Raw genomic sequence first — 26,302 nt, forward strand, 5'->3', positions numbered from 1 at the left:
CGTAAAGAGTCATACTACACTGTCTCTAAATGAGCTGCATGGAGCCTGAACCGATGCTTTTAATATTTACTTTGATCAGATTTATTTATGATCACATTGCATGGACGTTTCAGGGAATGCAATCCAACAGTAGCTATATTTGATATCCTACGCACAGCCACTGCGTGTCTATTTTTAGTTATCTGCACTTTGATTTGGTTGGGCCTGAATTCTCCTTTGATGGACACACCCATTCTGTTACATGACACCCAGAAAGGAGAATGGAAGAACTGAATCTTCTCACAGTGCTCCAGTGTTCCATAGCTACACAATTCCTTACAACAGTTAGAGTTAATCTCATTGTCTGTGTAGATGGGATCAGCATAACTCTGTCTGCTGTCTACTATCTCACAGGCATTCTGCTAAATGACTTCTGGATAATGTTCCTAATTGTTTAAACAGGGAATTAGGGGGGAGTGTAATTGTGAGTGATTACAGTGGGATGGATGGTGAAAAGAGGGCAAGGCCTTCTGTAGAGATCATATCAGTGTAATGAGATGCAAATGAGATACCCTGATTTGTAACACTAATTTGCATCATACATGTAGCCACCATTCGAAGCACAATTAAAAGCTAAAATGCATGTTTTTAATTTTTAAAATTGGACAAATTAAACAGTTTGACCAACTATGAAAGACTCCTGTGTTGTTGTTTTTCCAGGAGTTTGTGTGGGATGCATCCCATTACCTGGTGCGTCAGGTGTTCAATGCCTTAAAGGAGATGTTTACAGGGACCAGAGAGATACAGGTGAGCTCATCACACGTACATTACAACATATGCAAATGATAAAATGATCTCATCCAACAAATTATCATCAATCTGTGGTGGCACTTGATTAGAAATATTGTTAAACACATTATTTGGGGAGATATAATGACTTTTTTTTTTCCCCAGGGAGTGCTGGTGTCCTTTGTTTTCTTTATACTCGGCACTCTGTATGTTCTTTAAAGTTTTGGAGATGAGAGCACTATTGCTATTCTGGATAGCAATGTTGTATTCTCGATATATATGCAAGTTTCACTAGAACACATGCAGTAAAAACAGCAAAAAAATACAAGTATTCATTAAAAACTGCAACTAAAATAAAAGTATTCAAGCTTTTTCTCTGTGTTTATAACGAAGATACCATTTATTATGGTAACGTTTTATTTTAGATGAGTTTCTTTAAAATGTTTCACAAGAAAAATCTATTATTTGATACTATCAAAGAAAATAAAAGAGAATATGCCTATAATTAGTGTGTAACCTCTATATTTTTTTGTTTTATTTTTTTATTTTTTCAGTGTACAGTAGGTTAATTAACAAGCTACAGGCATATATTTCAGCATATGTGACTAATAATTAATCAGTATTTGCTTTGACATACAGACTTTTAAAGAAATTTCTGTGCTTCATATACAACTAAACTCAACTCATTATAGTCTTGCAAAGATAAATCTGGAAAAGTTTTAGTCGGCACTAAATTACGTTGTTTTTAAATGAGGTTTGTTTAAGTCGCTAGGACATTACAAACCTCTAAAGCATGCTCTGCCTACTGATCTACTGCTGCAGATAGGCTCTTATTTGAATTTTATTAATGGCGTGTTTACTTTACTGTTACCCTGCCAATGGCACCTATTCATCACATAGATTCCATTAATAGATTTAGGACGTGCACCTGGTAGGGGATTGTATATTATCTCTAGAGGCAGAGAGGAGTCTGCCGAACCATTATTACCACCAACCACTGTTTTTGTGTGCGTGTCCTGTGGGAAACACGCAGGGATAGCCCAGTCTGAGATGATAAATACCCTTCCTAACATACCTTGGTGCCGATGTGATGCTATTGCCAGCGTGAGTGCGTAAGTGTGTGTATCCCCCGCTGCTTTTATAGGTCACATCCACTTGCATTTCACAGGGAAGAGCTGAAGTATGAGGGGAAAGAGAGGCAGCTGATCAATCCTTGACGCTGTTATCCCTGACCTCGCCTACGTTCTCTGTACATTTCCCATTTATCCTGTCAACACTGCTGATCATTAACTTCAAATTGTGCTCCCACTGTTTGTTCATTGTCTGTGCCCACCTCTGTCTGTATGTTTGCCAGTCAGTCAATTTTTCAAGATGTTTTTCTTGTTAATCTCTGACGTCGGTTTCTTTGCTTTTGCGGTTTTCTTATTTTGTGCTTTGATTGTAGGAGGCGAGGTGATGTTTAATGGACCAGCTTCTGGTCAGGTTGCTAACTCCAGTTGCTAGGACATATTTATCTTTCCTACAGCTCACTGAGTGTGCATTTGTATGTGTGACAAAACCCTTATGGGACATCAATAGGGCTTCCATTTTTGGAGGCAGACTATTCCAGACACATATGCAAACAGTGCTGTCGGATATTCCAGACTAAGCGACACTTCACTGTTCAGCAACAAGCCTGCAACAGTTGTTAGTAGGTCCTTAAAGCAGCAGAAGTAGAATGAGCAGTAAGTGCATAAATCTTTTGTTGATGCTCTAGTCTAGGCAATGAAGTCTCTATTTTTTTTCCCTGCATCGTAGTGTTTTTTTACGGTTTAATTTTGTGAATGCGATAACTTGAGAACAAGGCTCCGTTGGATTTTGGGATTGATACCACAGGTGTGCCTACTTGGAGGCTCAGAGATAGCATTGGTGTCTTAGCCCTGTCTAGCCGAACCTGAAATCTCCATCAACCTCATTTAACCTGATTTAAATTTAGTTGCACTCTTGTCAGTAACATGCTCTAAACATACAAGCATGTCACACACACATTCTTGACTAATATTAAATATTTCTATCACTGTGTCCCTTCATGTTACCTCTGATTGAATCCATTTGTTACAGGACTGGCTGACTGAGAGCGCCAGGCTCATCTCTAAGTCGGGTCACACTGTGCAATGGGTGACACCCCTGGGATTACCCATCATTCAACCGTACCACCGCACACGCAACCAAGTGGTAAGTCTCACCTTAAGACAAACGTGGAAGCTCTTTAACCTCCTCTCTGTCTCTCACCAATCTATTGCAGTTTTAACATGATATCTGTTGCTTAAGTAGTAACATTAGTGGCAGTTTTCTTTGTGTCTGACAATACCTGTTATCTCTGTTGGCCTTGTATGTTTTGATATTGATTGATATACCTTTATTAGTCCCACAAGGGGAAATTTCATAAGGTTAGTTATGTTAATCTGTTTCTTACTTGATGACTGTGTATCGCTTCTCTTCATGGTTATTCCGACAGCTGAGCCAATTCATTTCCAGTCTTCATTTCACTATGTTTTGAGAAATTCACCACCTGACCTTTATGCTGTTTTCTTGTATCTTGGCTTGTTTGTCTTTCTTCTCTTTATCTCAGCTTTCGCTGGTTTCTCCACACATCTACAATTGACCTTTTCATAGCACATACTTGGGGTGGCTGTAGCTCAGGTGGCAGAGCAGGTCAGCCACTAATCAGAAGGTCGGTGGTTCGATCCCAGGCTGCATCCTGGCTGCATGCCAAATATCCTTGGGCAAGATACTAACCCCATGTTTGCCTACTGGTGGTGGTCAGAGGGCCCGGTGGCGCCTGTGTCCGGCAGCCTCGCCTCTGTCAGTGCGCCCCAGGGCAGCTGTGGCTACAATGTAGCTTGCTATCGCCAGTGTGTGAATGTGTGTGTGAATGGGTGAATGACTGAATGTAGTGTAAAGCGCTTTGGGGTCCTATGGACTAGAAAAGCGCTATACAAATGCAGGCCATTTACATACTTTACACAACTTTTGACACGAGTTAGAGAACAAAGTGTTAACTTTTCTCTGACATACCAAGCATTTATTGAAACCTTCTGTCCTATTTTGTTTGTCACATGTAAGTTTTGATCCATCATTGTATTTTTGCTCTGACTAATATTTCATTGATGTATAAAGGTCTTTAGGTTAGTTGGACTTTATGGAATTTCAAATGAACCTGGTTTGTCATTGGCTTAACACATGAGCTGAATAAGCATTTACACGTATTTATAGTAAGTACCCTGTACTAAAGGTACCCTGGCTTTTAACCGGTTTTAAACAACCTGGATTTTGTTAGCGTTTGTTTGTTAGTTTGTTTGTTTGTTTAGAGAAGCAGGCCATCATAATGCTGCTGATAGAATATTGTAATTGTTGTGAGCGGACAAACTTTAATGGAGCTCCCCAGAATCACTATGGAGATCCTGGCGGTATCATATACAGAGAACATATCTGTGGCTTTTATATAATCAACAACACTCACATATGCGGTGTACTTATAGGTGTTGTGCTGTTGATTATATAAAAACCGCTGTGACCGCTAACATTCCTGTTTATGAATCAAGTGAAAGGTGGAGACAGACATGTAGTGTGTGCCAAGTACAATCAGAGAGCTAGCTGTGGGCTTGCCCAGCATGCAGCCTGCTCTTTTAGTATGACATCAAGCATAAGGTTAGCTTAGAAAGGGAGTGACACCTCATGAGCAGGTGCAAGAGAGCGAGGGTGACAGATGGTTTAGTCCCCTGAGGGTGCATCTCTTTCTCTCTGTTGGTGTAGTAGGACACGTTCCCCTGATTTGATCTGCTTCTTTTAGTGTCCAACAGGGACAATGGAAATGATTAGCTGTGCTTCTTTTCAAGGCCTAAATGAATGAAAAGATAACTTCATGGCTGATTGAGGTCTTAGCTTATGTTTCACAGATAGCTTTCTTCACCCCCTACAATAACTCACTAATCCAGTTGCATCACTGAGCAACAAAAATGAAACTAACTTGCAGAAAGGTCACCTTTTCTCTGCATAGCTGGATTAAATTCAATCTCCCAGTCTCCTCTCTGCCTCTTAAATCCAAGGCCACTGTGTTTTTGAGGATCATTAGTAATTAGACTCTAGATAGAGTGGAAAGATGAAGTATAATGCACAATGAGAAAACCAATAACTGGGGAGACAGTAGCTACAGTGGCATAACATCAGTAGAGTGCGTGTGTGTGTGTGTGTGTGTGTGTGTGTGTGTGTGTGTGTGTGTGTGTGTGTGTGTGTGTGTGTGTGTGTGTACATTGCTTCATTTCTGTTGGTTTTCCCTGTGCATACGGAGTTGGGATACAAATGCTGACCTTTGTAATCAAGGATTTTCCATGGCTGATGGAAGGTGAGGAAATTGGAGTAGGATAGAGTAGCTGAATGAAGCATGAACATACATCAGGGAGGCAGCCTAACAGGATTGGGAGATACTAATCGGATCATAGGTCACTCTGGCTTAGATACCCTGTTTATTTTTATTCCCTCTCCCAACACAGCTACAGTGAAATCTCACTCGCTGCGGATGGTGACACGAGGGAATCATCAGCTGGATTGGCTGGATTTGACTGGATTTTGAGTTTATAGGGTGACTAAAAGCATGTGATCTAATGTCCTCTATGCGGAAAGAATCAGTTACTTTGGTTTTTGGTGGTGAATGCTGATGGGCACTGTGCATAATTTCTTTTTTTGTACAGTACTAAAGAGTAAAGTACAGTGGTGGTGGCCTATAGCAATACAGAAATAGTGCAGTGCTAATAAATAACTAAATGTAATGGGTCACAAACCCTCGGAGCTAATCCCTTTGAATAAAAGTTTTAGCAAATCGGTCCCGGATGGATTATGAGACAGTGGGCCCCGAGCACAGAGATGTAAAAGATTCCCTGCTCCCTGATATGAGAGTGAGATACATGCACATTGGTGGTCATTTTTTTATAGCTTTCTGTTTGTTTGGTTGGTTGTTTGCAAGCCTTTGCCATCTTTTGGCTTGCCTTAAGTTTTTTTTTTTTTCCTGATTTACTCGCCAGATTTCTATGAGCTTGGTATGTGTTCTCACTTCTACCTCTCTGTTCTCACTTGTCTAGTAATGAAAAGATGGTAGGCTGTGTCTGTGAAGCTTGTTTTTCTTTTGGATATAAGCACGTTTTCTCAAAAGTTGAAAAACACGTGGTCTGCACAGAATAAGTTGGCTTTTCATTCAGATTCTGGTGAACTATCTCTAAATGTCGATGTGATGCCCTCCATACCTCCTCATGCTTTGGAACAGAAGAAATGCTGTTCCCAGGAGAAGCATGATGTTTCATTGAATGTGCAGAATCTTGTGGCATTTTGGGGTGACCTCATTAACAGCGTGGCAGTCCATTACTCACATCGATGGTAACCTCCATTTCTTTCTCTCTCGCCACATCCATGTCAGTTTCTCCTTTCCTTTCCTTAAACATGTTCCCTCACAAGTCCCCCTAAAGTGATGATTGATGATGTGGCAACCATTGCAGAAAGTAAAGGGATGCAGTGCACATCTGTTCCACAAGCCTTCATTCATAATCGTTTGATTCTGTCATTCATTACTCACCATCCTTAAATGCAGTAGAGCCACTAACTGAAGCATATAAACCACGTCACCTTTCCACCAGACCCTAGAGAGCTTACCATATGACATGTTTGCTTTGCAGGAGGTAATTATAGACTCATGGGGAAAAAAAACAAACAGCTGAATTGGGAATAGTTAAAAGAGAGATGTGCACCCCTGTGAGTCCTCAGTGCTCATTGAGAAGAGAAGCAAGCTGCATCAGATAATGGAGTTGTCCATTAACACTTGACTTGCGGTTATTTAAGTCTCCTAGGGGTGTCATAATGGCAGTGGTCATGCTGTGGTTCTTTTAGAAGTCATTTGTGCAAGCTTGGGATGCTGTGCGGTTGTGATTCAACCTTGTGCGTTAAGTAGAAGTTAACTAGTAGTTCAATCCCGAGTTCCTCTGGGGCGTCAAAGTTCCAAATGCATCCATCAGAGATGGGTGTGATATTTAGTCTTTGAAGGCTTAAAATAAGCAGATGTGTATGAATGTGGCTTGGTAGAAAAGGACTTGTTGTGTCTCACATCCTTTAAAAACATCTGAGGAGACCAGTTGTAGTTTTTGAAAGTAAAATGTTCCCCCATTTTTCAGCTGCGTAACAGTTTAGGGCTTTCTTGTTATTAGCACACTATGGGTCAGATTTACTAAGGTTCTGTTCCAGTAAGAAACCCACTTTTGCCTATGAAAAGCTTCTGTCAGGATTTACTTTGCAGTATCAATTTTGCAACAAGCATTTTTGTGGCTGGTTATTTACAGCACACAATTTACTGCAAGTTGGGGAAAAATATTTGAAAGATGAACAAGTGCATCCTGGATGTAAGCCCTGTGCCTCTTCACTGAGTCCTCACCATCATCCTCACATATACTTGGCCCTCAGTATTACTGTTTTTTGGTTAACCGAAGGAGAACTTATATGAATTGAACTAAACTTAACATAGCATGAAAGGGAATGAGGACGAGTATCCCAAAACAAAACACCTACAAGGACGTGTGTTGTTTCACAGACAGCCAGGTTACTTTTTACCACGAGGAGAGATCTGTACACACACAGACATAGAAAATCTTTTCTCAGCAGTGTGCACACACACAGCAACTTTTCATGTTTCTTTTTTCTGTAATTTATCTATTGAAGCCATTATGTACTATACTGAAATGCCACTTTTAATGAGTGAATGAAAATAGGGGCGATCTGTGCATTTATGCATGCGGCATGGTAACAGTATCTTCATTAACACACCAAGGGCTTAGGATCTGACTATCAATAATGTTTTGTGCTCTTCTACATATTGTCCAGGTCAGCTGTTACAAACAGCTTTCAGGTTTATATGATGGAAAAGTTTGTAATAATGTATCTATCCTTTAGATAAACACCACACTCAGCCCCCAGCAATTTCCAACACAAGAGTTTGTCCGTAAAAGCTTATTGATTGTCCTTCAGCTGCTTCTCATTCATCTGAGTTTTCAGAGAGAAATACATGTAGAATACCTACACTTACTCTGTAATATTTTAATTATTAGGCTATTCTTTACCTAATCAGGTCTGCTTATTTTTGGCTCACTAATTTGTAATGCTCTTGATGGAATTCTGGTGGTTGTTGAAATTAACTGACCGTGTCCTTGTTTATAAATTAGCATATTGTTAGTAGATGAGCCACAGAACTTTCCGCTTTTTTGCAATTGCAGCATCATGCTAATTTTTCATATTACAGTGTTCAATGTTTCAATGTGCAGGTACTCCAGTTTTTGTATCTGAACCCTTACTTCATGCCACGGTGTTGTGGTAAGTGTAGAATCTGGTTTAGCGTAGTGTTGGTGACAAAAGGCCTTGCCTGAAAAAGACACACAGATCATAGCGTTTATGCTAAAGGAACTCTATATATTAGTATTATTATTATTATTATATAAAACTCATGTCTTGAAATGCTATTTTTACACCCAGTTTATACTAGCCTGATGCCAGTTAACGTAATTAGTTGTAACTGATGTGCAGATCACTGGAGTCACATTTTACACAGTGTGTTTCCACCACTTTGAAAAAGTTATCTTATGAAGAGTAAAACGGATGAAACGATTGACCCAATCCAGAAACAAATTTTGACAAAACAGATTTTACGGTGAGTCAAAAACAGCCGGTGACTGATAGAAGCATCCATCTAATGGACACCTAAGCCACCCAAACTGAAAGGCTCATCACTCAGCCATCATGCTACTCAACATGGATTTGATGATTATTATTTGCCTGTTTGTGTTGCAGTCCACGTGTTGACCTAAAAAGCAAGGAAATGGATGCAAATTTGTTTTAATGAGAGCTCATTAATTATTGGGAACAAACAAACTCAAACACATTTTCCATTCAATCATAATGCTGTGAGTTCAACTTGTTCTGAACAGTGAAAATGATATGCGATGACATTAAAAGCACTTGGACTACTCTTAGTACAGATAAATGTGTTTCACTCTGAAGGTAATAAATGGCATCAACCAGCGTCAACGCTCCATTCCAACAGTGAAAAGAATAAAATAACATTAGTTTAGGCTCAGTGCAAGGCAAGCAAATTCATCAGTGTGGTTGCCTGTTCCTAGAAGTATCTCTTTCTTGATAGTACCCTTCATTCCCACCCAGGCATGATTCCAAGGGTCAAGGAAAGACTGACCTGATATACATGTTTGGCACAGCTAAATGGATGGACTCCAATCTTACAGGGACCAAGTCTTCTCTCTATCAGCAATAACTATGAGAAAAAGCCTGAGTAATGCTGCATTTCATTTATCCTTCCTTTTAATTTGGTTTGCTAGTTATTTATTAGGGTTAAGTGGATAATAGCCCTATGGAAGCCACTTCTTGGTGGCTCATACATGAGTATTGGACTCATGATGGATATCTAAGGAGTCAAAGCCTACATTACCCACAGTGCACAGTTCAATTTAATTACATTTTTTCTACTATGGCTCTCTTTTCAATCTCTTATACAAATGCAACTTCTAGATGTTCCCCCCCTGTCCCTGTGTGTGTGTAAGTGAATGCTGGATTCACTGGAATCGATCCCTGTTTTGTTTTGTTTTTGTTTTTTTAAAAATCAATCTTATTGTGGGGTTGGACCACTAAAATCCTAACTGTAGACAAAAACCACAGATATTTTAATTTAATTCTTCTTGGTGGAGTATCTGTACCGCTCCATGTATTCATTGATCTAAATAAGCAGTTAATGTCTGAAACTATTCTATGTGTTATTAAACCCTTTGGTGGCGAATAATGACATTTTCAGCCTATAATCAGGTCAGGGTGTTGGGCGTCTACTAGGGCTGGGCGGTAATACCGGTATAATGTTGGGCAACGATAAGAAAATGAAATATCGCGATAGAATATGGGTAAAACGCGCATGCGCAGTGCCTTTGTTTTCATACGCACATGGCGGAAAAAGCATGGCGGAGAATGAGAAGGGCGAAAGCGGATCGTTGAATGAAACAGATGAACCAGAACTGGTTTGTAAAAATGCTGCAACTTCAGTGGTGTGGAACTGGTTTAGCTTTCGCCCATCAGATACACAACAAAGCACTATTTTTGGTAGCGCATGCTAGCGGGCCGTCGTTATTACCGTGTTTTTTGGAAAATACGGCACACTTAAAATCAATTCTTTGATTTTTCTGAAAATCGACAGTGCCCCTTATAATCCCGTGTGTCTTATGTATGAATTCTGGTTGTGTTTACTGACCTCGAAATGATTTTATGTGGTACACGGCGCTCGAAAATCTGTCAAATGCTTTAGTACGACTTTGCTAAGCTACGAAGCCGCACCGCTTGATGGATTGTTGGAGCATTACGGCTATCGTTGGCAGGAGCCTCGCGGAGTGATACGTACTGCGCTTCAACATAATATTACTGTATTGTGTGTGTGTGTATAACCTCTTTTTAAGTTTTGTGGATATTCTACATGGTTATGCTGAGGATATGTCGGCCAGTTTCCACTGGAAATGCCTTTTGGTTAAACTGTCAGCAAGAAATTTGCATTTGCACTGAATTTTTCTATAACTTTAATGCACATAAAAACAGCTGCTTGTTTAAGTGAAAATACATTGATGGTTTGTTTTTTGCACTAATAAAGTTGTGGAGTTGTAAAGTATTTTGTCTAGTGTCAATTATATCGTTATCGCAAATTTTCAAATGTATATCGTGATAAATATTTTTGGTCATATCGCCCTGCTCTAGCGTCTACTATAAACAATTTTAGTTCAGAGAGGGATGATCATTAGCCCTTTACCTTGTTTTGTTTATTTTTTTTCTCAGTTTTTGAAATGTCCATTAAACAACTAGATTTAAATGAGAGCCTGACCAATACAGGAGGAACATCTTGTGCAGAATTCCAGTATCATTTAAGAGTTTGACTCTGTCTTTTCCTTTTGTCTCTCCAGCTGAAGAGTACCATGCAGCACATAAACCTCAAGATAAGCCACGACACCAAAGAGTAAGTTCTCCTGTTTCTGTCAGTTTCTCCTCTTGCGTTGTTAACCCTGACCCACAGCATATGTAAAGTGACCCCATTGATGTCTTCAGCTGAAAGGTCCATTATTGACCTAGAACAAGAACACAATGCGGGTAATTACTTCAGGCTCTTTGTTTCTTTCTTTCTTTCTTTTGGTTGCCTTTGACTTTTGTAGTCACAAATTTTAGAAATGTACCTTCAGACTACTCGACAAATCTCTTGTTAGCTTATAGAGGTGAAGAAATGTGGAAATTAGAGCTCCCTTGGGGCCGTTAGCTTGCACTTCGAGGCACTTCAGCCACACTGTCTCCTGTAGCTGTTTTCACTAATTGCATACTCAGACTTTGAAATATCTTCGCATTTGTCATAAAGTAGAAAATGGCATCAGAGGTTTTTAGGAACCTCTTTGAAAGCATAGTTTGAAAGCACACTGTCTGTTTCAATTATAAGTGGAACTGAGATCGAAATGAGTTGAAAAATAAGTTCAGGCCACTTTCCACAAAGCCTCATTTATAGATCTAGTAATGAAAGTCAAATAACTGGCTCAATACCTTATTAACTTGAAGAAGATGGGATTATGCAATAAGAAGAGGCTGCACAGGCTACAAAATCTGTCAGTCAAGATAAGAAAGCATTAACATGTGAGAAATGGTGAAATATATTCCACTTATTTTTCTATAATAAGAGGCACTTTTTACAGTAGTGTGCAAAGGTTCTTAACCACACCTAATTTCTTTATATTGTTCTAAGAAATGGGAAGCGGGTACAGCAATTGTTTGAAATATGTTCAGACATACATGGAAATCCAGTATATAAGGAAAAAACAGAGTTTGCACAATTCGAAAATCAATATTTGGTATTAGCACCTTTATTCTCCAGCACAGCTTGAACTCCCTTAGGTAAGCATGTGTTTTCTTCTTAAAGGTATGCTTTTACTACATTGGCAGTGTGTATATGATAGTTACCCCGCTGAAAAATCAAATGTTGCCAATCAGAAGCTTTCCACATGGTATCGTGTGGTGGATCAGTAAATCATAATTACGTCAGATTTGACAACAACCCCAACACAATTGGCTGTAAAGCTCCAAAACACAACAAGACCTGCATAGTGTTTTACTCGATGTTGCACCTCTCCCATGCTCTCCTTTGTAAATATTGATAATGATTTGAACAAAAAAAAATTAACATTTTAATTCATAACTCCATAAGACCTGTAGTGGCCAGTCTGACTTTACAATGAATTAGGGCTGCACGATTAATCGTTAGAAAATCGCGATCTCGATTCATACTTATGTGCGATCTCATTTCCAAATGACAACGATTTAAAAAAAAAAAAAAAAAGACGACGACGACTGTACCGCATTTTGATCCGGGACGTACTCTGCATGAAAACAAGCGCTCACTCTTCCTGCTCAACAAATGACAAGGGCGGAGCCTTATACAACGTGATACAGAAGCTGTGCCGTGTGATGCTAACATTAGCAGGGAAAAAACAACGGAGAACACGTCAGGGATGACGAGAAAGTGGCAGGAGAAAATCTGTCCCGGTCAACCACCCAAACATCAATAACGGGAACCTTATACAGCGCTTCCCTATACCTGTCGAACTCCCGCAGGCACAAAGAAATTACGGAGGCTATCACTTATCACCTGACCAAAGATATGGCTCCCATCAACACTGTGCAAAACGAGGGATTTAGGAAAATGATCAACACCCTAGACAAACGCTACACAGTGCCGTCCCGCAACTATTTTTCTATTGTTGCACTACCTGCTCTATACACGCAGTGTCGAGCAACGGTGGAGACGGAATTTCAAGCAGTACAACATTTTGCAGCAACAACAAAACGTGAGACATTTGTTGTTTTTATGTTTATTTATTGTTTTTATGTTCAGTCTCAACTGTTACGAAGTTGATGTGCAGTTAATAAGTGCAATAAATATTTATACTGGAAAAGAAAATCGTGAGAGAATCGTGATCTCAATTCTAAGCCAAAAAATCGTGATTCTCATTTTATGCAAAATCGTGCAGCCCTACAATGAATAAAATATTCCTCTGAAAATGGTCAGGCAGCCGATACCCAAAGAAAGCCTAGAGAAGTTTTGCTCGATACCACTATAAAAAAGTTACAAGTCTCTTTTTTTTGGAGGCAAAATGAACTTTTGCATAGTACTCTACATTAAAGATTGCGTGACACATCCTGAAAAATGCTTTTTAAAATTTACTTAAGGGTTAAATTTGAGTTATACAATTGTCATACAGCAAAATAACTGTCTTCATGACTAGAATTTCAATGTTGAAATTTAATAGTTCTTAAATGTAAATTGGCTTCACTCCTTTAAAGCCAAACATTCATCTTCTGGTACTGATGAATTTACCAAGAGAGGTTGAGCTATAACATGCCAATGAATTCAACATGTTGAAAGATGAATTATCACTAAATTTCTTTTTGCCATCTACAAAACTGCAAAGAGCTAGAAATGTGTGGATAGAGAGGTTAAAGAAAAGACAGAGAGGTGAGCAGAGAACAAAAGGAGACAGAGTGAGAGACAGCAATGGAGTCTAGGAATGACAGAGTGAGAGCACTGGAGACACAGATGACAAAGACTGACAGCCATCCTCCTCAGTCTGACATCTACAGTACACCACAGATCCAGTCCTTTGAATATCAAAACAGGGCAAGGGTTAGAAGAAGTCAGAGGGAGGAAAGAGTTCAGTCCGAAACTTGAGATTTGCTGTCAGCGGAAGCAAGCTGACATTCTGAGCCAGACTCCACACAACCATTGTGATTTTCTTTGGCCTTTCACTCCACACACACAGATACACAGAACCACACATATTTGCATGATCTCCTTAAGGTAAACTGATCCAGCAGTATCGTTTTTAAGAAGGCGCAGTAGTAAGGGAGTACTGATGGCTTTTTCTCAGTTCTCTTGCTTTTTCCTTTAGTCTTCTTTTTTTCTTTTAAAAAAACAGGTGTTGTTAATCCAGGCCTGTGCTGTGAAATACAGTCTTTTTGATTCAAGCCCTATAAGAGTTGCTTGTTTGCTCTGTAGAGAGAGCAGCTTCACCTCAGAGACTCAGAGTACTCCCTGTCTACCTTTACATTCTGTTAGGCTTATGTGATTTAAATCTGACATTTTTGTTTTTTGTGTATGTGTGCATGTGAGGAAAAAGAAAAAAAAAATTTCTGTGCACTGATACGCAAGCGAGCTTGCAAACAAATGTCCAGAAATCTTGATTTTGCTGAGCTTAAAGCTCAAACAGCAGAACTGAAAGCACTTGGTAAGTCTACATTTCCAAGCCAAAAGAAAAATGGACAGACGGAAAAGAAGACTGACAGAGACAGTCATGGTTTATGCCTGTGTGTTTGATTTAGCTTTGGCTCAGGCTGTCTGTGCTCTTTCTGCATTCCCATTAGAATGTTGTCGTCTGTGGCAGCCCAGAGGATTTGAATGGCACAGGCACAGGGTAATGGGAACACAGGGGATGCAGATTGGCAGGATGTTTTTTAACCACCAATTTCATCATCAGAATCACCAGCATTGCATTTGTATTACTTCTGTAAGCATAAAGCAGGCTGCGCCCCGGAGATCACATAGCACAAAATAAATATTGATGTTGAAATCCGTCCACACAGCAGGGCTTTATTCCACAGTGTGACTTTTATAGCTCAATTATGACTAATAATCTTAGCGATGCATCCATTAACAGTAATAAATTCATGTGTGCTCTTCCTCCTACATTGATTTTTATTAGCTGGACATTATTGTCCATAATCAAATAAAGTTTATTAGACTTCTCGACCTATATAAAAAAAAAAACGTGGACAATTAAAGATAGGGCTGGGCCATATTATACCGTTCACGGTAATACCGGTATAATGTTAGGCAACGATAGGAAAATGAAATATCGCGATAGAATGGGAGTAAAACGCGCATGCGCAGTGCCTTTGTTTTCATACCCACATGGCCGATTGTTGAGTGAAACAGATGAACCAGAATTGGTTTGTAAAAATGGTGCAACTTCAGTGATGTGGAACTGGTTTGGTGTTTGTCCGTCAGATACACGACAAAGCACATTTTTTTGCAGAACATGCAAGCGGCCGTTGTTATTGTCATATTTGTCGGACTAAGATGCTCTTAAATCTGGGAGTAATCTGGGTCCTAAACTCCGTGAGCTTCAGGTCAAACAACACTGCAGCATCACTTAGAGTTAAAAACTGTCTAAATTCTTTCATCTTTAATAAAACGATCAGCATTGCTGCTTTACCAGGTGTAACTATAAAGTTTAACTTCCAGGCATCCATGAAAACAAAAGTTATTACATTTAACGGAGTTAGAAGTTAGCAGGAAGCTAGCGGAAGTTAGCTCGCTAGTTTCGCTAGTTACCTAAGCATGATATAACATGTTCTGACGGAGAGATTTCTGAAAAAAATCAAACGTGCAGCTCTGCTATCACTTCCAACATAAATGAAGACAGGAAACTAAACAGCATTGACGTTTGTAGGGTTACTGAAGTTGGGCTAGCTGGTATATAATGATGTGCTACGTGATCGCTAGCGACACAGCTATGTTAGCATAATATAAACAGTGAAGCTGGAGGACGAACACTAACACTTTTCCACTTATAAAAGTTAACGTGAAGGTTCTTCATGGTTAGAGACAAATGCAATCGCATGGCAGGATGCTGTAAACGGACCAAACTTCAGTCAGGAGAACAACTGAGATAATCCATCCACAATACGAGGTTAGTCATTAATATACTGCAACAACATGGGAATAGAGCAGCTGCCAGAGAATTCAACATTAATGAATCAATGGTACAGAAGTGGAGGAAGCAAGAAGAATGAGTTTAATAAAGTTTGATTTATCTGACTGCTTTGTTTCGCTTAATGTGCCTTATAATCCCGTGCACCTTATGGTCCGAAAAATGCGTACTGCACACTGCAGTTTAATGTTGCAAAGCACCTCTTTTTAACTTCAGTGGATATTATACATGGTTATGCTCAGGATATGTCAGCCCATTTCTACTGGAAATGCCTTTTGGTTAAACTTTCAGCAAGGAATTTGCATTTGCACTGTTACATTTTTATAAAGCTTTAATGTACATAAAAACCAGCTTCTTGTTTAAGTGAAAATAAATGGAAGGTTGTCTTTTTGCGCTAGTAATGTTGTGGAGTTGTATTTTGTCTCGCATCAATTATATCGTCGGTTATATCGTTATCGCAAATTTTCAAATATATATCGTGATAAATATTTTTGGCCATATCGCCCTGCTCTAATTAAAGACATGTTTAAATAAAACACAGTTCTTAAGCTCCAATCTGTGCGTGTGTCTGGCGAAAAAGATAATATGACATTTCATTGATAAGGTTTTCTGAAGAAATAATCTCAGTAACTATAAAGTTAATGGAAGTTAAGCCTGGCCTAAAGACAACACAGCCTTCATCTTTCTGTACCGTGGCAGGTTTTTATTTATCACTCATTCAGTATGAATGCGGATAGATTTGGTCAACATGTGAACCACAGATGTGTAGTTCAAAATAGAGGTCCAACATTGGTCATTAGTACTAATGTAATAAAGACCACTGAACACTCTTGGATCAGAATGTCAACTTGTTAATGGGCATTATGGCTTCCTTATCTTTCAGCCTCTGATCTAACAGTCCATAATGGTTAGCACAAGGTGCCATTATAATGTACAGTGACTCCACCTACAAATCTATTAGCCATATGTGATTTCATTCTGGTAGACCTCCCCTTAATGGCTGTCTCATCGAACAGCACTGCATTACTTTGAGCACAGCTTTCATTTTTAGTCTCCATCTGACCACATGCTGGATTTTCTTCAGTGAGCTCAAAACTGTTTTAAGTGAATTTCATTTTGGGGACAAGGACATGTATTGTAGATCAAAGACTTTGTAGTTGGGCCTGAAAAACTCCCCCTCCTCCTCCTGTCTTTACAGTGTGCTGCATTAAAGTGTACCGTGTCATACCATGACATCTCCACCAAATATTCTCCCTCAAACCTCTGAACGCCCAACATTTCCCCACATATCCACACAATGTGCACACAAGGATTAGACACATGCATATAGACTGTGCACCTTATACTTTTATAGATATCTAAATATAAAAGACGCTGTTGTAAACAAAGTTTCAGTGTGTGTCATATTTGGTGAACTGCAGCAAGCTGCATGCCTCCACATTGATATAACAGCAGGATCATTGTTGCTCTCTAAAGTTAGTTTCACATTTACACACCTGAAGCAACAGCAGTCACTTCAATAATGATCCTTGACACACAGACAGCATGTGTCAACATTCAAGTTAAATAGCGTGTACTCTCTTTATCAGAAGAAAGTATAAAACAGGTTGTTTTTTTACAGTGGGAAAGTTGGTCTTTATTGATATACTGTACATTAAATTCTTGTTTACAAGAAGCTTATACTAGTATAGAATGTAAATGACTATTACACCGACCTATATTCGACCTACATGGCTACCCATGTGTACCCATTTACTTTATCAATAGTTAAGTAGTTATGTGATAAGGCCACAGTGGCTGGGACATTTGGCACTTAATATGTCAGACAGTTAAAGATGTTACAGTAGAGCTCTGGACGGACACTCTGACCCTGTGACTGTTGGAAAAAACAAGAAGGCTTGCTCCGGGTCATGCTCCTGACTTGAGTATTGCCTCCAGGCTTGGGCATGAAGGACTATTCCACGGAAAACTCCACTTTTGTCTCTGAGCTGTAGCCAGGGTCTCCGCTTACTCCACACCAGTGAAATCCTTAACGTGAAGTTTTATGCAGAGTTTGGGGTCTGCACAAATTTCCCCTGTTGCTTCGCAGATGTGTGCGTGCAAGTGATTGGAACGTATCTTCGATGAAGCAAAGCTCACATAGTTTCTGAAGTAACCTGAGGTGCACAAGGAGACACTATTGATGGGGATGGTGGAAAGATTTAAATGAGGTTTTATTTTTACAAAGACTTAAACATAAACAAAAATGATAGATTGGTAACTGTCTCACTCTGGGGAATTATGAGCACGGTTCATAATGAGGCCATTTCAAGCTTGTGTACAGGAACCATTAGAGAAAATAACTATATAAGGTATTATATGTCTGCGCTTTGTTCTCTGTCTTTTCACAGGAGACCAGACACAGTTAAACAGAAGAATGCTTTTCCACCAAACTTCATTCACTCTCTGGACTCCACACACATGATGCTGACATCTCTCCACTGCTACAGGTAACGTGTCAAAAGCCTGAAATAAAAGATTCTTTACGTTTTTTGTTGGTGTTACAGAATCATTTTTATAGAGTCAGATATTGGCACTCTCTGTATTTGCATGATCCCATAGGAGTGCAGTCTCATATTAAGTCCATTCATCACCTCAAATAGGCATTCTGTTAATTCATTCCCTCTTTATGACACTATAATTGGCTTTGAATGAATAACTGCTGTTGACTTGCTAGGTTTCTAATAAAGTCCTGTGCACTTACCTTTTATAGACCACTGTCTACTCTTTCTTTTGTCCTTTTTCTGTGATGTAATTGCTGCACGTGACCTGTCATGATGCCTTTGTCTCCTCTCTTCTTGTCCTCTCTCAGTTTTGGTCTGACTTTTGTCTCAGTTCATGACTGTTTCTGGACGCATGCGCTCACTGTGGACACCATGAACAAGGTAATGTTTTAAAGCAGTCATTTTTTTGCTCCCGCCTGTGCAGATTACTTCATTTTTTCACAGCTGTTTCCAGCATGTTTTGATCATGTATATTCAGGGTTTTGTGCTTGCCTTCTTTTGCTGATTAATTAAAGTTAAAAAATGACACCACTGATTATGTCTTGCTTTCTTTAGTCGAAGCTGAGCAGTGTTTTTGTGTTTCTGAAATCACTGAGACCTGAGCTTCTTTTAGCATTTCTACAGCCGAAGCAGGTGATAAAAATATTTTGTGCAGCACCTATGACTAGTGCTTCAGTTTTGGGAGAACAGCTTGGTGATGCCAGTGAAACAAACTTCTTTTGTCACTGCTTTGTACATATACAGGCTGCAGGTAGCACCAGCAGACAGGCTGATGTGCTGAATAAATGACTGCCTGCCCCCGCCAGCTGAAACTCAGTCATCAGGCCCAGACTGAGACACAGCATTGAATAAAATGGATCAAATTACCATAAGGCCCCAATTTTCTGTAGATGTAGCTTCAGAGCAGTCAGGATTTTATGTCTTCACCCAGTCTCAGAGGAGTTAGAACCAATGAAGCAGTTCCCTCTCACTATATTTATTCCCTTGCATATTCTCCGTCTCATCTGTGTGAGTGTACGCCTTCCTCATTACACAGGTAATTGAACACAGCAGTAGACGGAGGGTATTAAATATCTTGGTCAACACCTAAGCACACGAAGTAGATCCTTGTTTTAATGGCAACTGATTCTTCCTTCACCTGCCAATTTCTCTGGACTGCGCATCCTATTAAAAGGGCACGGATCCTATCAGTGCTGGGTGAGGTGTGGAGTACACCTCTGATTCACTGTGAAATGCACCCACAGATAACAATAATTAAAAGTTTAAGGAAACTGATTTAAACAACATAATTGATAAAGGTAACTCATAAAGGAAAGAAACTTTAGTTCTAGCTCTTCTGATACGTTCAGACATATAAACTTTAAAAAGGTGGTGTGGATTTTTTTTAACAAGATGTGGGGGAGAAATAGTCTGATAGTAAAACCGTATATGTTACTGTATATTTACAGTACTGTGCAAAAGTCTTGACCCACTCTTCGTTTCTTTATATATGGTGAGGAAAATTGTTACAGCACTTAATCTGCAAACATACATGCAAATACAGTTTAGAAGGCAAAAAAAAGTTTTTACAATCCTAAAAAGCTTGAAAGTCAATATTTGATATTGACTTTAATATATTTTGTTCTGATGAGGAGTTAAACCATGAACTTTCAAATCTGGATTCGTGACTCTATCAGATGTGTTATCGCTGATTTTCAGTCCAGTTCTTGTGTAATTTGGCAAACACCAGTCTTTTCTCCCCATGTCCCTTCCTTTAGAATGGCTTCTTGACAGCCTCCCTTCCCCTGAGATGATTTCAGATTAGCTTTCACTGAACATTAGAGAAGATAAATAAGCTGAAGGTCTAGGCTTGATCTAGGTTTAGGCCTGACACATGTTTTGGTTTGGTTTTTGTCCTCCACTTTGTTTTCTACTTTCTGGTTTTCTTGGATATCTTTTTAAGGATGCATGGTGCAGTGTGCTGCGATATTAGCTTTCAGCTAACTGCTCTTTGGGAATCACCATGTTGGTGCAAAAATGCAACTTTATGCTGTCATGGTTGTCAAATTGTGTTATCTTTGGAAATTTTCATAGGTTCAAGCAAAGAAATGGAAGAAGAAATGTTTTTGTGACAGGCTGCTCGTAACAAACTGGCTACATTTTTATGTGTAACAACATAACACAGGTTCGTCCCTTGAGTATTGGTGCCTTTTTTATGTTGAAATGATTCATAGGTCAGAGTTAAGGTGCAGCACACAAACAAAACAAGTTCCTCTAAAAAGGTTTCGGCACAATGACTGAACTGAAAATGAGTCCAAAGGAAAGTCAAAGACCTTATTTTTTATTTTTTTTTAAAGAAAATTACAGAGTTTGGCTCCTTGGCAACAAAATCTAAAGAAATGACGAGTGGCTCAAGACTTTTGCACAGTACGATATCAGCATTTACAGAAGGGTGCAAAGGTTTTAGGGTCTCTGATAAGCAGTTTGACGTGCCTGTAGAGATTCCGTGTGATATTGTGCTGGATGATCTATGATCTTCTCATGAATGACTGTTAATTAGCTATTAAATTAAGTCACCTCGAGCCAGCAAATGTGTATCATGGGGTTCTTTCAAGTTATGGAAAATAATTTGATTTTAATTAGACCTGCGTGATATCCAGACCTGCATAAATATGGAAATACTAACGCAATAATATTACAACACAGCTCATCTTTTCCTGTTATCTTCTTTAATAAATTCTTTCCACCCTACCTTCTCTTTCAGTACATTTTACAAAAATGGGTTTTGAAGCAGAAATGGAGAAAACATACAGCCAAGGCAAAGTTGTTTCAGCTCTTGGAGCTGGTCCATTTGCCAGATTTGGTTGCATCCCTTGATTTTTTTCTTCTTCTGTGCTCCATTCATTGTTCAGTTGGTCAGCAAGCCAGAGTCAAACGGTCAAACGTTTAAACCGAACTAACTCAAAGTGCACTTCTCTCTGCCTCGTCTTCCTGCCAGGTTTGTCGGGAACAGTTTGTCGCCCTGCACAGCCAGCCAATCCTTCAAGAGCTGTCCAACTTCCTGCTTTACAAATACTGCACAGGAGTCCTGTGAGTTTGCACCCACATGGAGGAGCACTTTTGACTGGGCTCATACACACAGATCCCAGGAGCGCTACTGTGGTTGCTCAGGCAGCAAAATATTTGTCATACAATATCAACATTTCAGTGAAATATTATGTAATAGCTACTAGTTCATATTTTCATACTTAGTTGCACCTATCTGCTGTCTGTCCCTCTTGTTCTTACATAACAAGCCATCATTCTCACGAGTCTGTGTTTATGCTAGATTGTATTACCTTTAATGAGATTTTTATGATATTTGTGATATGTGCCACCACAGATTGAACATATTCAGCTACTACATGTGCACAGGTTATAAAACAGAAGCTAGACAAACATAAGAGGGCTTTATAGCCACTAATCTCAGGGCTTTGTGTCCTTGTAAAGCACTGAGATTTTCTACAGTTTCTACATGACATTAGATACAACATGATTCTCTCTCCCCATGTCCGTCTTACTATCCTCCCCCTCAAGATGGGTTATGCTCATCATCCACTTCCACTGCACCTTCTTTGTCTCTCTTACCATTGTTACTGCCTAGTTTCACGAACACATTTTTCATTCTAGGATGTGTCAGAGAAGAGGAGATGTGGAACTACAAAGGCATTTTGGGTTTCTTTATTCATCAAAATGTTAAAGTAATTTTTTTCTAGTATCAAAAAATAACCCAGCTCACCTGTGCACAAATGTACTTTGCTGTGTAGAGTTTTTATGCAGAGTATAAAGTTGCTCTCACACTGATCTGCAGAATGACAAAACTGCACAGACAAACAGAGCGGACTTTACAGTGGTGGCAATGAGACCTTCTTCCCAGTAGTTACATTTTTAAACCAAAAAACATATTTATATATTCAATTAGTTTTATTTTTGTTAATAAGGAAGAAAGAACAGGTAACTGCGTTTGTAGGAGGGCTGAAAATCCTTTGACTTTGTACTCCTATAGAGACAAAAGCACATTTTTCTCTGAGTTAACTTTATTACTCTCCTCTTTGTGGCAGGACTGAAGCCAAGAGCAAAAAGTACCAGGAGTATAGAAGGCTGATGATGCTGCTGGCCAAAGTGCCCCAGACAGGTCAGTTTGAATGAGGCTGTGTGGCTCCCAAACACCTGGACTTGATGGAGTGTTTACAAGGACAAGGTACAGGCTGATGGGGTTTGTTCCTAATTGGGCAGAAGAGAACTTGTACAGGTATACCTTAAAGCTCTTAGCAGAAGGGCAATACTGGTGGACCGTATGAACTGGATCCATTCACAATTCTGCATTTTCCTCCTTGCTTTATAATTCTGATTAGTGTTGAATATTGTCCATACATATCAGACTTGGTCAAATAGCCTGATTTGGTCCCAGATTAGAGTATCCTACATTTTCAAAAACTAAATAACTAAAAATAATAAGTAAAAACTAATAAGCTTGTGTCATTGTGTTTCGTAACCTGCATGGCCACTTGCAGGTCCAGCTTCCTCACTTTACCTTTTGATGTAATTTGCGTTTCTATCCATTGTTCTCCTAAATGGATGTGGTGCACAGAGGCAGTCTCTGTCTCTCTGTCAGGTGGATGCAGGCTTTTCTGTTATGCAACCTCTTGCTCCATCTCCATTTGTACACTTATGATCTGCTTGGCACTGACAGCTGGGTTGTACCAATTGATTGCTGTTAATTGTGTCCCTCCTCTGCATAATCAGCTTATGTGGCTGAGACCGGTCAGGTGTGCACCTCGGGCGTCTGTTTTCCCGCATGTCCGCAGTTTTCATTTCAATAGAAGGCCCCACTGAATGTGGAGTATAATCTTTACTATAAAGGATCCGAAACGTATGATTATCCGGTTTCAACGTGTGTGTAATGAAGAGCATCAGTTGATGAGGTGTATTTACAACTATAAATTTAGGGTTTTAAAAAAGGCTGGAGAGAGAACTCAATAACCTGTGAATGTTTTACCAGCTGGAGTCTGAGTTTGGGAATAACTGATTGGCCGTCTGTGAGAATAATGATGGCTGTCAGCTATTCTGTTTGTGTGCTGGACTTGGAGTTAAGAATACAATTCAATGAATCGGTTGTGGGTGCAGTATCTTATTATCAGTCTGACAGAGCCAATAATTGAAGGAAAAACATAATAAAGACAAATTATTATGCATAGTTTATGGGGCAGTTTGGATGCCTGCTAAGAGGGCAGCAAGTATCCAAACATGAATGAAGGAACAAAAAACTGTATTGATATCTATGTTAGTTAGTTAGTATATTAACTTGATGTCAGCATGTTCCAGCTATAATAAGCCTTTTCACTCTTCACTTTTTGTGTCCTTTCCTCAATAATTTATACAGCAGCTCCTGCTGGTGTACCTAACTGTCAGAGAGGCAGAGCACACAAGGCTAAGCACAGAGTGCAGGACAGGACCTCATTCAGACCTAAAATTAGCATTCATGTGGTAATGGAAAATTTACTTGTGCCCTCCAATTTGAACATTAAAGTTTCACTTAAAAAACCCACTTAAAAGAATAATTTTCTCCTCTTCTTCTGTGGCATAAAGGTTGTAGTTGGTCTTTTAGAACAGTTTGCTCAGATTTAATCAATTTTGGATGAATCATAGATTATTTTTAATAATTTGGATTATGCAATGTATTATGCAGTCACTTAAAAATAATTTTAAAAAAGTATGTGATTTAAATTTGGCCAATCTGCTCTTCAGGATCATCTTGGTTGCTGACTGGAAGGAAGTGACCGCACTTGCTCTCGTCGCGTTTTCACCATGGTCTTCAAACTCCTACAGATAGCAAATATAAATGTTCTCATTCAAACAGACCCAAATTTGCAATGGTGAATCCGATTCTGGGATGCGAGTTGACTTGGTGACTCTGTTATGCTGTAACATCCTGAGGCATCAGGGGGAAGACATTTAGTGGAAACAACCTAAACTGTGGTGTGTGCCAGCATGCCACTGAGAGCATGAACAGAGCACTCTGAAAATGGGTTGTGTTTTGTGGGCACACCAACATAATGTTCACTCATTCCTCCTCCTTGACTTCATAGCACTTCCTGAAAATGAAAATCAAGTTCAAGTTTTGACACCCTAAAGCAGGGGTGGGTAATCTCAGTCCACGAGGGCCAGTGTCCCTGCAGGTTTTAGATCTCACCTTGGGTCAACACACCTGAATCACATGATTAGTTCGTTACCAGGCCTCTGGAGAACTTCAGGACATGTTGAGGAACTAATTTAGCCATTTAAATCAGCTGTGTTGGTTCGAGGACACATCTATAGCCTGCAGGGACACCGGCCCTCGTGGACTGAGATTGCCCACCCCTGCCCTAGAGGATCCAGCAGATAGTACAAAGAGGCATAATGGACCTTGAATGGAGTGAGCTAAAAATGGTACCTGTTCTAAAAACGACTCAGACTTTTACAAGAAGTTGGTCTTCATTTATATATGCTCGATCCCCCAACCTTTTGATTGCACCTAATATTTTGGTTTATTACCAAATGCTATGCTGTGATGCTAAACTTTTCCCTTATCATGCAAATATAACAGCAGCTTAACTTTAGCTAATTGTTGCTGTTCTTCATGCATTTATTTTAATTTTCAATCCAAAAGTAGCTCACAAATGTTCCTTTAATAAAGTAAACATGATAGCTCACGCTGCCTTTAATGTGTTCCCGTGGAAACTAGCTCTGTGAGAATGATTCAGTTGGAGGAGATGTCTGCACTTTTTTTTAAATAATATAAGAAATCAGTGTTACACAGCAGTTTTTTTTCTTCCACCAAATGCAGCAATACTGCGTGGCACTTATTTGTTTTTATGTAGGTCATATAATTTGTATAACTACTGTCCAGTGACTAAATGTGCTCTGACACATTGCGTCCTGCCTCTCCAGGTGATTTTGATCTCCAGCGGGTGAAAGAATCTACTTTTTTCTTCAGCTGAGAGCTTGGTGAGAGCGAACCAGTAGAAGGAGATGAGTGGAATTGACAGAGTGCAGCAGGGAAGCTGCAGGCTCCAGGGTCCCTACCGGCTTTTCTTCCACAGACATGAGGACATTGATCCAGCCGCACCCTGCCTGCCTCCTGGTCCTCAGCCTGGCTGGAGCTGTTGGAGGCGTACACAGCGAACTCGCCTTATTAACTGACTTCTAGACTGATGGGAAAATGGTGGATTGTGGGATACTCATCCAAGTGAAAAATGAGGGAATAAGCGTTGGATGGAAATGCTAAGACTTCAATTACGGAAAAGTACCTCTGTTAGTAGACTCTACCTGGCCATATTCAGGTTTGTGTGTGTGTGTGTGTGTGTGTGTGTGCGTGCGTGCGTGCGTGCGTGTGTGTCTGCTGGTATCATGATGTAAAGATTTCCACTGAGCACTGACCTGCCTCTGCAGCCCCTACCTCTGAATGGCAGGGTGGTGTCTGAAACATTTTGTCTTCTTCAGAAGACGTTTAAAGAAGAGACATTTGAAAGATGTGTTTTACTGTAAAATGAGTGTAAAGGACACAGAAACCAAGACATGTCCGGACGTGTCGGGGTCTCTGAGATGGAGCCATAATATTCTCACCTTCTTGGAGTAACTAAACACTTGACGGTTGCAATAAAATAAACATGCTTCTTAAAATGACTCCTTACTTATTCAAAGCTTCAGTCAAACATTTGGTATTCTTAGTGTGCTTAAACAGGATGAATCGGACTGCCTGTTATTTAATCGTATCTGCATATTTCAGTGCTGCTGTTTAGACTGTTAGATGAAGGCCTCCTTTTAGATGTACCACAAAGGGTTTGCAGGCTTCACTAATCAACTCAGATCTTATTTTTCTGGGCCAGTGCCACATGTAGAAATAAAAATAGCAGAAGTGCTATCTGATCATTGCTGGAAACGTTACAGCAGTTTCAGACAAAAGGTGCCATTGATGTTCAAAGGCAAATGTAGGCTCAGCCAAACAAAGCTGGCTGAGTGGCAGTGTAATGAAATGGAAATGATCTTTGAGGGGGCATAAGTAGTGTGTGCTGATTGCACTGCAGGTTTTTGGGGATGACAATTAATGCTGAGTACTATAAGAAAAGTTAGTTA

The 26,302-nt window shown here is 39.6% G+C and overlaps 1 protein-coding gene across 1 annotated transcript in view; it reads left to right on the plus strand.

Annotated features, from left to right (window-relative positions):
- polrmt (polymerase (RNA) mitochondrial (DNA directed)) overlaps positions 1–25,516 on the plus strand; it is a 52,514-nt gene extending 26,998 nt beyond the window's left edge. Inside the window, exons 14-21 of the mRNA XM_085348072.1 lie at positions 700–786; positions 2,869–2,982; positions 10,785–10,837; positions 18,017–18,115; positions 18,478–18,550; positions 21,147–21,238; positions 22,249–22,322; positions 25,118–25,516. Coding sequence (XP_085204198.1) covers positions 700–786; positions 2,869–2,982; positions 10,785–10,837; positions 18,017–18,115; positions 18,478–18,550; positions 21,147–21,238; positions 22,249–22,322; positions 25,118–25,167 — 642 coding nt within the window. The 3' untranslated portion in view covers positions 25,168–25,516. The remainder of the gene's footprint in view (positions 1–699; positions 787–2,868; positions 2,983–10,784; positions 10,838–18,016; positions 18,116–18,477; positions 18,551–21,146; positions 21,239–22,248; positions 22,323–25,117) is intronic.
- Positions 25,517–26,302: the final 786 nt, after the last annotated feature.

Source organism: Diplotaxodon limnothrissa, linkage group LG23, assembly GCF_057381915.1.
Source record: "Diplotaxodon limnothrissa isolate DT_005_m linkage group LG23, D_limnothrissa_male_GT1.1, whole genome shotgun sequence".
NCBI lineage: Eukaryota > Metazoa > Chordata > Actinopteri > Cichliformes > Cichlidae > Diplotaxodon > Diplotaxodon limnothrissa.